We start from the raw sequence: 13,160 nt of genomic DNA, 5'->3' as shown, positions 1-13,160 counted from the left end.
TTCAACAACAACAACAAAATAATTTTGTTGATTATCAAATAAAACAAGAATATAATAATTCAGTTCCTTATGACTATCAAACATCACAAACAAACCAAGCACAAATTTCTATCAATATTGATTCAAAAAAAAGAAGTTATGAACAAATGTCACCAAATCAAACCCATAATTATATAATGGCTTCACCCATTCAAAATTCAAACTCATCATCATACTATTGTCCAAATTCACCAAATTCACCAAATTCTACTTCATCTTTATACCAAACTTTTAATATTGGCCAAATGTCACAACCCCCATCACCAAATTTTATAAACTCATCAAACAACTCAATTCAAAATGAAGCAGTTTCAGATGAAGAATTGGAGGAACAATATAAGGAATACTTTTCCACATTCATAACAAATATTATAGAAAAAGAACAATTATCCAACCTTATAAATGATTTTTTTAATAATGAAATCAATTTAAGCATACTATTCAAAGAATTTAAAGAGTTTCAAATTAATAATAGTTCATTTTTAAATAGTTTGATAGAGTTTTTTTTAATTTTCGATTGTACCAATAATAATAATGAAATGTTAAAATTTTTAAAAAAGCATGGTGTTGAAGAAAATGATTTGGCAATAGATCAAAAAAGATTATCCCATTTATTTCAAGAATTCGAAAGTGGATTAAGAGGTGTAAGTTAATTTTATATCTTTATGTTTTTTCTTTAATTTATAAATTGAATATTAATATTTTATATTTTAATATAGCAAGATAAATCGTTTAAAAAAACAACAAGTAGAGGATTAAGAAATCCTCCAAATAAATGGACAAAAGAAGAAAGTTCAAAATTAATACAATTAGTACATGAAAATGGTGATAAACAATGGAAAAAGATTGCAGTACAAATTGGAGGAGGTAAAACAGGTGCCCAATGTGCTCAACATTGGAAACGTGTATTATGTCCTGCAATTAGAAAGGGTTCATGGGATGAGGAAGAGGAAGCAAAGTTATTTATATTGGTTGAAAAGCATGGTCAAAGTTGGAAGAATGTTGCAAGTGAAATTCGTACCCGTACTGACATTCAATGTAGATATCAATATTTTAAATCGTGCATGTCTAGGGAGGTACCATGGTCCTCTAAAGAGGATGAAATTTTACAAAAGAAAGTTATTGAAAGTAAACAAGATGGTAAAGAAATTGGTTGGATGGATCTTTCAAAATCAATGGCAAGAGCAAGACAAACTAAAATTCCTAGAACCGCCTTAGAATGCAAAATAAGATGGGATTGTATTTCAATGGGCTCAATAATTGATGGTTTACATGACAATATCTCTTCAAACTTTTAAAAAAAAAAAAAAACTAAAAAAAAAATTAAAACAAATTATAACATCAAAAACAATAAAAACAGTATTAAAATATCGATTAGTTTAGTTAATAAAATAAAAATATTTATTAATAATAAAATTTATTATTATATTTTATAAATAAAAACAAAGTTTTTTATTTTTTTTTTTTTATTAAATATCTAACATTGTTTTAATTTGATCAGGTTTATATTGGAAAATTTGATTTGGCTCGTCATATTGATTAAATGGATCTAGTATTGATTTATAAAGAGATGAATAAGCAACCGATATTAAATTTGAAACACTTTTTTTAGAGTAGACTTTAAGGGCGGTATCTGAAATTTTTTCACAATTTGGCATAGCCAAGGAACCGAAATTTTGTTCTAAACAATTATCAAACTGTCTTATAGATTGTACAACTGATAGTCTATCCATGCCAATATTTTGAGATAGTGGTGTTTTATTATCGCTATATTGAAGAATTGAAAGTTTTGGACCTATTCCCATTTGTTGTAGAATTTCGCTAGTTTGCTCCTCAACCAAAGTGTCCATATGGGCCTCTATTTGGCAAGATAATAATTCTAAATTTGATTTGGTAAAGTTATAGTTTTCTAAAACTCCTTTAATTAAGCTAAGACTATTGATCATAAATACTGCCATACTGATTAGGGGTAGTTTAGAAGAGGTTGCAGAGAATGTTGTTAAGTTAATGATCTTTTGAATAAAACTACTAAATACAGGAATATATTCTTTCTCTCTTTCATCTATTGGTATTAATGATCCATTAAATGTCGATAGTAAATCGCTTAGTTTGTTAACTGAATCTTTAATTTCATTAGTTGGTAATAAATCTTGATGTGATGGTATAGTTGGTGATCTTTCTAATTTATCAAAATGATCCTTAATTTGTGTGAAAAATACTGATAAACAATTTGATTTAATTAAATTAAATATATTTGAAATTCTATTATTAGCTATAATTTGTTGTTGCTGTTGTTGCTGTTGGTTTAATAATTTTTTATTTGAAACTAAGATTGAAATAGCCATTCTTGAATAAAAATCTAACAATGATATCATACGATATGTTATTATAATACCTGGTTTGCTTTGTAAAATTTGTTCAACTCTAATTGATAATGGTCTATTTATACATTCAAAGCTATCATTTAAAACTTTTAAAATAGGATCGATAAGCTCTTCATCTTGTTCTATTGAGTTTTGTTGGTCACTATTTTGTTGCTGTTGTTGCTGATCATTAATCTTATCATTAATTTTTATTGTAACCTTTGATAATATAGTCGAAACCAATTCAAATTCTGAGGCTAAACATTGATGGATCCATGCCAGCATGTCACCTAAATATCTTTGTGGATCATGGGCATTTATTTCTATTGGTCTTGGCATACCATTGGGTCCTCCAAAAGATAGAGCAGTTATGAAACCTGTGGAAATTGTTTTTGAACGATACTCTGAAATCTCATCCAAACAATGTTTTAATAGTAATGGTCTTGTCTGTAATGAGCCTAATGCCTGTGGTAACATTGATGATTGTTTTCTTTGTTTTAATGACTCTTCATGTTGTCTTGAATCTATATTATCAGATCTATCGTTGTATGAGTTTTGTTGATTATCTTTAAATGATTCTATGGTTGGGTTTTCTCTTTGCAATGTTGATTTTATTATTTCTTTAGTCCAGCCATATAGTCTACGATATGCAGTTTCTTGATGTTTATTAATTTGCTCCAGTATTTCAAATGTTGGCTTTTGGTATTGATTATTAATTAGATTCTTTTTACACTCTAACTGAATTTCTGATAACCTATCTAAAGCTCTATAGAAATTTGAGTCAATATCAGTGCTATTTGTTAACGAATATTCTTCTTGTTGGCTTAGTTTAAACTTTTTATAAAATTCATTTAATAATTTCTCTTTCTCTTCGATATCTTTCAAATTTTCTGTTAACATATTCGCATTTGTTAATAATTTGCTTGACACCTTATTGGTCGAATTTAAATGATTGCAAATATCATCACAACCTGTTTTAATTTCTTCAAAATCCTTTATTAATTCGTTTATACTCTATATAGTTTTTTTTTTAATTATTAAAATTTGTTAACTTTATTAACAATTTACTTTATATACTTTAAGTATAGTTACATCATTCAGTTGATTAAATTGATCTAAAAATTCTATATTAATGTCTAAATATCTTTTTTCTATTTCACTTCGCAAATTTCTTCTTGCACTGATGGAATTTGCTGTATAAAAAGTGGATAGTTCCTCGAGTGCATTTGATAAATCTTTAGAATCTAATTTAATTTCTAAAACTTTTTGAATTTTTCTTGATAAAGTTGTATTCATTTATATAAATTAATTAATAAAAACTGAAAAGGATATTAAATAAATTAAATTAAATAAATCAAAGTAAAATAAAAAAAATTAAAAAATGAAAAAAAATTGAAAAAAAAAAAATTTTAAAAATAAAAAAAAATAAAAAAAAAAGGTGATCTTTACATTTTAAAAAGGGTGAAGAAATAATTATAGTTTTATTTATTTCCAATTATATAAACCATTTATTTAAACAAAAAAAAAAAAAAAACAAAAAAAAAAAGAAATAATTTAATATATTTTATTGAAAGAATTTTTTTTTTTTAAATTTTTAAATTTTTTTTTTTTTTTTTAATATTTTTACCTCGAATTATTATTTTTATTTAAAAAAAAAATTAATTTAAAATTTTTCTGCCAAAGCTTTAATAATAAAATTTTTTTTTAATACTAATTAATAATTATTTTAAACCGTACAAACAATATTTATTTATTTTATTATTATACATTTGTTTTATTATCATTATATATTTTATTTAAATAATATATATGACATCTATCGAAAAATTATTAATTCAAGGTATTCGTAGTTTTGATCCAAAAGAATCAAGCGTCATTGATTTTTATTCACCATTAACATTAATTGTTGGTCAAAATGGTGCAGGTAAAACGGTATGTAGTATTGTTTATTATAGTTACCATTAAAAGGGTTTTGATATTTACTTTTAATTTTAATTAGACAATTATAGAATGTTTAAAATATTCATGCACTGGTGAAATGCCTCCAAATTGTTCAAGCGGTCAAGCATTCATACATGATACTAAAATAGCGGGAGAGTCTGAAGTAAAGGCGCAGATTAAATTAAGGTTTAAGAATCCTATTGGCAAGCCTATTGTAGCATCTAGATCTTTATCATTAACTCAAAAAACAAAGAATAAACAAGAATATAAACAAATTGATGCATCATTACAATCATATACAAGCGAAGGTCAAAAGGTTAGCAAGTCATTTCGTTGTAGCGATTTAGATAAAGAGATACCGGATTTAATGGGTGTAGCTAAACCAATTTTAAAACATGTAATTTTTTGTCATCAAGAAGAGTCAAATTGGCCCCTATCGGAGAGTAGCAAATTGAAACTAAAATTTGATGAAATATTTTCTGCTGTAAAATATACAAAGGCATTAAAATCACTAAAAGATAAAAGAAAAGAATTGACCACCACTGTTAAAGAATTAAAACTTCAATTAGAAACTGTCAGTGCCCATATGGAGAATGTAAATAGAATAAAGAATGACTTAACAAGAATGCAAGATCAATACTCAACCGGCAGCAAAAGTTTAGACTCTATTAAAATCGAAATGTTGGAAAAGCAAAGGATTCTTCAAACTATTAAAGGAGCAGAGCTAAAACTGCGTGAATTAAAGAATGATATCAATGTTTTAAATGCCAGAAAATTAGAAATGGAAAAAGTGAAAAACCAGTTATTCAACTCACTTACAGAAGTATTTCAAGAGTCTGATGAAGAGTTGGTATTCATGCAATCGACATTCAGTGATGAACTTCAAGTGATGTTAACCGCTGAAAAAGAATTGACCGATAATTTAGAAAGATTAATTAATGAAAAAGAGTTTATAAACCAAAATTTAAAAGAAAAGAATCAACAACTTGGTAAATTAAAATCACAAATCGAACAACAGGTTCATGTCAGCAATGACCGTGATAAGCAAATGGACGAGTTTATTAGTCGTTATAGAATGAATGAATTCTCATCCCTTGTCAAACCCTATAAAAACGAAGAGGTCACAAAATTTATTAATCAAATTCAGTCAAAGTATGAAATGTTAACTGCCACTATAAACAACACATCTAAATCTTATAAGCAAAATATAACAGTAACCAATAATACTTTAAATGAAAATAGGGTAAAACTCCAACAAATTACATCATCTTGTCAATCGAAATCACAACAAATTCAAACTAATCAAAATAAAATTCAACAAATTGATAAAGAAGTTTTAGAACGTACAGAATCAATTGATCAAATTGAAAAGCTAGAACAAGAAATTAAACAATTGGAAAAAGAAGTTAATGATATTCAATCTGATTCAACAGTGCAATTAAATCAAGAGATTTTGGACTCTTTAAATTCTCATCGTGCAGATTTAGAATCATCATTATCAAAGTTTAAAAACTCTTTAAAATTATTAAACCTGCAATTATCATCGCGTACAAGATTAAATATAAAAAGAAACGAAATTAAGCAAAAATCAATTCAAATACAAACCAAATTCAAAGATAATTTATTACAATTAGCTCCAATTGTTGGTGATAATACTGCCAATGAAGAAGAGTTATTAATAAAATACTTGTCAAATAAAATAAATTTACCATTATTGCTAAAGAACGAGTTGGATCAAACTAAAACCAATGAAATCAATGATGAAATTCAAAAGCTACAATCAACTAAAAATCAAATTGATTATCAATTAACTAATCAAATTGAACCTGAATTATCCAATAAACAAGCACAGCTAAAAGAAAATGAAGAGAAAGTGGGTCAATTAATTGTTTTTATTAATCAACTAGGAAATGATAATTCAATTCAAGATTTAATTAATTTACAAACTGATGGGGAAGAAATAAAATGGAGACTGCTTAATTTAGATTTATCAAATTGCTCAAACGAAATCAATAATATCATTTCCAACTTCAAAAAAGTATTAGAGAATAAAGAGAAACTATTTATTTTATTAGAATCTGAAGATGTACTATATAAGGAATACATTGAAAAAGCAAATGATAATAAAGAGTGCTCTTTGTGTAAAACTGAAATGAATGATAACAATAAATTAAAATCATTTGTGCATAACCTGGAGTGCCATCGTAAAGATATTCCGAATCAAACACGAAAATTAAAGATTGATATTCAAGAAACTAAAGAGATTTTATCAAAAATTGAAAATACCGTTCCAATCATTAATCAATATTCGTTATTATTAGAAGAAATCCCAAAATTAGAATTACAAAAATCCTCATTATCAAAGGAAAGAGATCAATTAAACAAAGATTATGAATCAATGAAATTAAAATATGAATCAAAAGAAACAAAATTAAAAGGATTACAACAATTAATACAGGTTTTGGAATTTACAGATTCAATCAAACAAACTATAGATACAATCGAAAGTGAAATTCATCAAGAGGAGAATGAAATCAGAAAACAAAGCTCAGATCTTAGAACTGTTGAAGAGGTCGAACTGGATATAGAGAGTCATGAAAAGCAACTTGAGCAAACAAATAACGAAATCCAAGTGCATTTAAAAAAACAAAAACAGGTTCAATCAAATCTATTCGAAAAGAATTCAAGCTTAATCGCAATGAAAAATAAATTGACAAATATGAAGTCTTCAGATGGTATTATTGATCATTTAAGGGAAAATAAAAGAGAATTACAGGAATTAAATAAACAATTAGTTATTGAAATAGATCAACTCAACAACAGCACCAAAACTTCACTCGAGCAAGAAATTGAAAAACTTGAAAAAGAGTTTCAAAAACAAGAAAGTGAATATGAAAAAAGAATTGAAACCTTTTCAAAAGAAAAAAATGTTTTCTCTTATCGTTTAGAGTCAATTAAACAATTGCAATCCAAAATATCAAATTTAGACTCTAATCAACTAGAACAATCAATTTTCGACCTACAAAAAGAGATCACCGAACATGAAGAGAAGGTTCAAATTATTTCTGATGATTATAATACTGGTCAACAACATATTGCAACCATTCAACAAAATTTATCTGGTAAAGATGCCACCAAACGTGCAATTGCTGATAATATTGCCTACCGTCAACAGCTATTAAATTTAGAACAAATTACAAACCAAATCATTAGAAAATCCGAATTGGTTAAAGAAATGCATCAATCCCAATTAGAAATAGATTCATCTAAAGTGGAGCAAGAGTTAAATGGTTTAAAATCACGTTTCGATCAAATCACAGGTTCAACAAGTGTATTAGAAGCTCAGATTAGTAATTGCCAAAGAGAGCTTTCAAAACAAACTTACAAAAGTATAGATGAACAACATAAGAGTCTTTTAATCCGTTTGCATACCACTGATACTGTTGGCAAAGATTTAGATAAATACTACAAAGCCCTTGACAAAGCATTAATGAAATATCACAACTTAAAAATGGATGAAATCAATCGTTCAATTAAAGAAATTTGGCAAACTACTTATAAGGGCAATGATATCGACACAATCGAAATTAGATCTGAAGAATCTGGTACAGCAAACAAAACTATAAACTATCGTGTAGTAATGATCAAAGGAGATGTCGAACTAGATATGAGAGGTAGATGTAGCGCAGGCCAGAAGGTGTTAGCATGTCTCGTTATTCGTTTAGCTTTGGCCGAAAACTTTTGTTCAAATTGTGGTATTTTAGCATTGGATGAGCCAACCTCACATTTAGATCGTGCAAATATCGAATCATTTGCAAACTCTTTATTAAATATTATTGAATCCAGAAAGTCTCAAAAAGGTTTCCAATTAATTATTATTACCCATGATGAAGAATTTGTGCAATATTTAGGTAGAGGCAATTATTGTGATTATTATTGGAGAGTTACAAAAGATGCTAGGTTTGTATAACTTTTTTTATTGTTAAAATATAAATTATTACAAGATATTAATTTTTTTTTTTCATCATTTATAGACAGCACAGTAATTTAGAAAGAAAAGAAATTGCGGAACTTTAATAGCAAAAAATCAAATTGTAAATAGCATAATAACAGAATTAAACAAAACGTTTCAATTCCTTAAATAAAAAGTAAATAAAAATAATATTTTTTATGGTTTTTTAAAAATGTATTTTCAAATATTTTATTTTTTTATTTTTTTATTTTTTTTTTATTGTTTCAAGTATTTAATTAATAAAAACATATGCCTAAATAAAGATAGTAGTGAAAATAATAACTAACAGATAACTATAAATTAATAACCCCACCCAAGAAATACATATTCACAAACAATAATAATAATTTTGATTATCAGATTAGAAGACCATAATTATAATAACAATAATAAAAAAGAGGTTATTATATTCTTCGTTATTGGAGATAGTTGGTTAAAAAAAAAAACAATAATTAATTTATAAATCAAACAACCACATTCTTCAATCTCCAAAAAATTCTTTTGTTTTGATATTGTTTAAAAATCCTTTTTTTCTTTTAAATTTAGGAATTATGAAAAAATCTATAGAAAAAATTTATAAATTTTTTTTTGTGTTAATTTAAAGTATTAAGACTAGTTTTTTATTTTTTTTAAATAGAAAAAATTTAAAAAAAGATATTTTAATTTTAATTTGTTTTATTAAATATTTTTAGATAAAATAGTATAAAATAATAGTAAATTCAAAATTTAAAAAAATTTTTTTTTTTATTTATAAACAAAAAGTTTTTTTTAGATTTTTTGACTTGTTACTTTTCTTTGTGTATTTATAGAGTAGGGTTTTTTATTGTTGTTGTCCTGTTGTTTAATTAAAAAAAAAACACTGTGCCTTAGAGTAGGTACACAATCTCTCAACAAAATATATAAAAAAATTTTATTTTTTAAATATGTTTCAAGTATTAATCTTTGTATTTTTATTTTATTGTATATTTGATTTTGTAAGATTCTATTTTTTATTAATTTTATAAAATTTATAAGAATCTAATTACTTTTTTTTTTTAAAATCGAAAGTTGTATAAAAATATTGCATATAGGAAATGGGAAGGGCCTTGGGCTGTACCACTATTAGGAAACTTATTACATGTGTCAAAAGATGCTCATTTGGTATTTTCTAAAGATCAAAAAAAATTCAATGGTGGCAAATTTGGAAAATATTGGTTTGGTGATTCAATGGTTATGGCTATATTCGATGCAAATTTTATGAGGGAAATTTATCTTAAACATCCAGAATCAATTAACACAAGATTAAAATCACCTATTACATCAATTCTTTCAGAAAAGTATAGAGGTATTGTTACAGCAGACGAAAATTATTGGGCATTTCATCACGAGATATTAAGCAAATCATTTAGTGGTAAAAAAATTAAAAGTATAATATCATCAATCGAAAAAGAAACCGATAGTCTTATTGGACATATGAAATTTATTTTAAAATCGGGACAAAATGTAGGTAAAAATTATATTTACTAAATAAAAAAATATATTAATAAAAAATTTTTATTTAAAACAATAGTTTGAAACAAGAAATAATTTAATGAACTTTAATTCAAATATTGTATTTGATTATGTTTTTAGTAGACGTATTGAAAATATTTACGAAGGGTCAAGTTCGGAACAAAGTCAAGTACTTATAGAGATTAGAAAACTATTCGATTTTCTTGCCCATTTTAAAGTTCAAAACTTTATAAAAATATTAAAACCATTTTATTATTTATATTTAAAAATATTTGGACATCCAAATGACAATTTAAAAAAGATATTATTTAAATATTATTTAGAACATTGTGAAACCATCAATTTGGATTCACCAAGAGATGTTTTAGACTCTATGGTAATAGAGTATCGTAAATTTGGTGGCAAAGAAGAGGAAAAGTCAATCCTAGCAATGTCAAATGAATTAATTTTAGCTGGGGTAGAGACAAATAGTATTGCAATGGAATGGTTTATTATTCAAATGATTAACAACCATAAATATCAAGACAAAATTTACAACGAATTATTAGAGGCCCTCAAAAGCAACAAACTCACAAGTAATTCAAGTAACAAAATAAAATTATCACACAGACCATTAACCCCACTTTTTAATGCTTCATTAAGAGAAACAATGAGAATGTACCCACCAATTCCATATGGTGTTGGAAGAGAAGTAAATGAAGAGTTTGAAATTGAAGGTTATAAAATCCCAAAAGGAGTAAGTAAAAAAATAAATAAAAAAATAATAAAAAAAATAATAAATTTTTTTTAATATTTCCACAGGCCCATATTCTTCAATCATATTATTCAATGTTTAGAGATGAAAATCATTATAATGAACCAAACGAATTTAAACCCGAGAGATTTTTATTAGAATCCCATTCAAATAATTATTTCCCTTATGGAATAGGTGTAAGAGCATGTATGGGTATGTCCATGTCTCAAGATGAACTTTATATATCTCTAACCAATATTCTATTAAATTTCAAAGTATCTTCAATTGATGATAAACCAATAAATGAAAAACCAAGTAAGTAAATAATTATTTTTTTATTTTTTTTATTAGATACAAAAATACTAATATTTTTTATTTTTTATTTTATAGATTTTGGTTTTTCATTTAGACCAAATGAATATTCAATAAAACTAGATTTCCGATAATCAGTTATTCTATTGTTAAAAAAAACAATTCTTATCATTTATTTTAATAAGCAATTTTTTTAATTTAAAATTATTTTTAATAAAATTTAATTTTTAATTTTTTTAATTTTTTTTAATTTTTTTTTTAATTTTTTTTGTTTTTCAAATAAAATTATCTGTTATGTGTGTTTTAACATGTTAATTTTTAATATAATTATATTAAAAAAGATAGTGGAATAAAAAACCTTTTTTTTTTAATATAATTTTTTTTTTTTTTAAATCATGTGTTTAATAAATAATAAATAATAAACTATACAAATAATAAATACAAATAATAAATAATATTAATAATTTTTATTAAAATGGCAATAATTGAACAATTAGATTTTAACTATTATAAAAACTATAGAAATGAATATCAGTTTAATGGAAGTCAATTATTTGGGCAAATACTAATTTCAACAATATTCTTTTTTATAGTATTTTATAAATGTAACTATATATCATTACATTTACTGGGATCAAAATCAAAGAAAGCATATATAGGATTAAACGAAAAGAAACGTTTGGAATGGAACCAGAGAATAATATCAATGGTACATGCTTTATTAGTATTACCATTTTGTTTTTTAACACTATTCGAAGTATTGGAGGTAATTATTAAAATCATTAATTATAATTTATAAAAAAGCTAATTAAAATTTCTAACAATTTTATTTTCTATATTTTAGCATGGTGATATATTTTATTATGAATCTAGTGTTTGCTATTTAGTAATCTCCATCTCTAGTGGTTATTTCTTATGGGATCTATATGTTTGTTATAGATATCCAAAAATAAATGGGATTGCTATGATATTACATGCAATTATGGGTTTCACTTCAAATATATATGTAATGTTACCACAAGGCAGACCAGCATTCATTCCTATTGTTTCTCTTATATTACTTTCAGAATTAAGCACCATACCACTCAACTTAAAAGGATTTATTCAAGATGTAAACCCCAAATCAAAATACTATAATGCCCTTTTATTGGCTTTTGTTGGCACTTTTCTTTTTGTTAGATGTGTTTTAGGTATACCTTTCAATGTTTATCTAGCCTATGGTTCTATTCAACGTTTGTCTATTTTTCCATTAGATAAATCTTTGGTATTCCTAACTGAAGATTTAATTTCATTTTCTTTAAATAGCTATTGGGGCTTTTTAATGATCAGAAAATTAATACAAAAATATGGCTCAAAAAGTAATTCAAAACAACAACAAAATAATAATGATATAACGAAAGTTCAATAAATGTAAATAGATAATCAAAAAAATAAAGATAACAAATAAAAATTTGGTGTATTAATATTTAGTAAACCAGATTTTACAAAAAAGGGTATTCATTTTATTTGTTTTTTCATAGAAATTTTCAAATATTTTTCATATAAAATTAAAAAATGTTTGAAATAATTAAATTATTTTTTTTTTTTTTTTTTTAAATTTTTTTTTTTTTTTTTTTTTAAATTTTTTTAAATTAAATTAAAAGATAATTAAACAATATCTTTGTTTTTTTTTTTTATTGAAATTCGGTATAATTATATTTTATTTATATATGGAAAGTAAAAGAATAAGAGCAGATATTTCAATAACAGTAAAAAATAAACTATGGGAAAATTTTTCAGATTCAGTTATATCACTTTATAGAAATGGGAATGTATATATAACTATTATTATCCTTTTATACATGTATAAAATACTAACTTAATTTTTACTATATTAGCTGAAAGTGAAGTATGTTTTTATTTTGATAAATTCAAAGACAGGGAAATTTTATTGACAAGCAATATAAAGCATTTAGAGATAAAAAAAGATAAAGAAATTGAAATCTTATTTCTTAAAGTTTTTCATAGTTTATTAGTTAAGTTTCTAAATATAGAAGAAGACTATTGGGAGAAATTAATTGTTTTTTTAGAAAAAATAAAAAATGGGGAATATCAAGATGAATATAATATACCATTTTATAAAAGTATAAATAATACAAATTTAACAACAACAACAACTACAACTACAACAACAACATCACCACCAAAATTAACCTTTTTAAACAATAAGATTTTTGGGTAATAAAAATAAATTTTCAGCACCGGTAACTACCAAGTTCACTCATACACC

At 24.6% G+C, this 13,160-nt stretch overlaps 4 protein-coding genes across 4 annotated transcripts; 3 read left to right on the top strand and 1 right to left on the bottom strand.

The window, feature by feature from the left end:
- The first annotated feature begins 238 nt into the window (after positions 1-238).
- DICPUDRAFT_59013 (uncharacterized protein) lies at positions 239-1,477 on the top strand. The gene is made up of 2 exons (XM_003294341.1): positions 239-683; positions 759-1,477. Exons 1-2 carry the CDS (start codon positions 285-287, stop codon positions 1,335-1,337), a joined length of 978 nt encoding a protein of 325 aa, XP_003294389.1. The 5' UTR covers positions 239-284; the 3' UTR covers positions 1,338-1,477.
- Positions 1,478-1,508: 31 nt separating this feature from the next.
- Positions 1,509-3,698, bottom strand: DICPUDRAFT_43332 (uncharacterized protein; the record flags this gene model as incomplete). Its single annotated transcript, XM_003294338.1, has 3 exons — positions 1,509-2,327; positions 2,367-3,416; positions 3,495-3,698. The coding sequence occupies 3 exons, from the start codon at positions 3,696-3,698 to the stop codon at positions 1,509-1,511; spliced, it is 2,073 nt and encodes a 690-aa protein (XP_003294386.1).
- A 5,574-nt stretch (positions 3,699-9,272) lies between these two features.
- Positions 9,273-11,129, top strand: DICPUDRAFT_51478 (uncharacterized protein). The gene is made up of 5 exons (XM_003294340.1): positions 9,273-9,329; positions 9,403-9,837; positions 9,905-10,582; positions 10,648-10,894; positions 10,970-11,129. The coding sequence occupies exons 1-5, from the start codon at positions 9,279-9,281 to the stop codon at positions 11,023-11,025; spliced, it is 1,467 nt and encodes a 488-aa protein (XP_003294388.1). The 5' UTR covers positions 9,273-9,278; the 3' UTR covers positions 11,026-11,129.
- A 237-nt stretch (positions 11,130-11,366) lies between these two features.
- Positions 11,367-13,112, top strand: DICPUDRAFT_159376 (uncharacterized protein; the record flags this gene model as incomplete). Its single annotated transcript, XM_003294339.1, has 3 exons — positions 11,367-11,657; positions 11,736-12,249; positions 12,769-13,112. 3 exons carry the CDS (start codon positions 11,367-11,369, stop codon positions 13,110-13,112), a joined length of 1,149 nt encoding a protein of 382 aa, XP_003294387.1.
- Positions 13,113-13,160: the final 48 nt, after the last annotated feature.

The sequence above is a fragment of the Dictyostelium purpureum genome (genome assembly GCF_000190715.1).
Source record: "Dictyostelium purpureum unplaced genomic scaffold DICPUscaffold_550, whole genome shotgun sequence".
In the NCBI taxonomy this organism is placed as follows: Eukaryota; Evosea; class Eumycetozoa; order Dictyosteliales; family Dictyosteliaceae; genus Dictyostelium; species Dictyostelium purpureum.
Note: the sequence above shows the minus strand (reverse complement) of the source record. Positions and strands in the feature narration are given on the sequence as shown.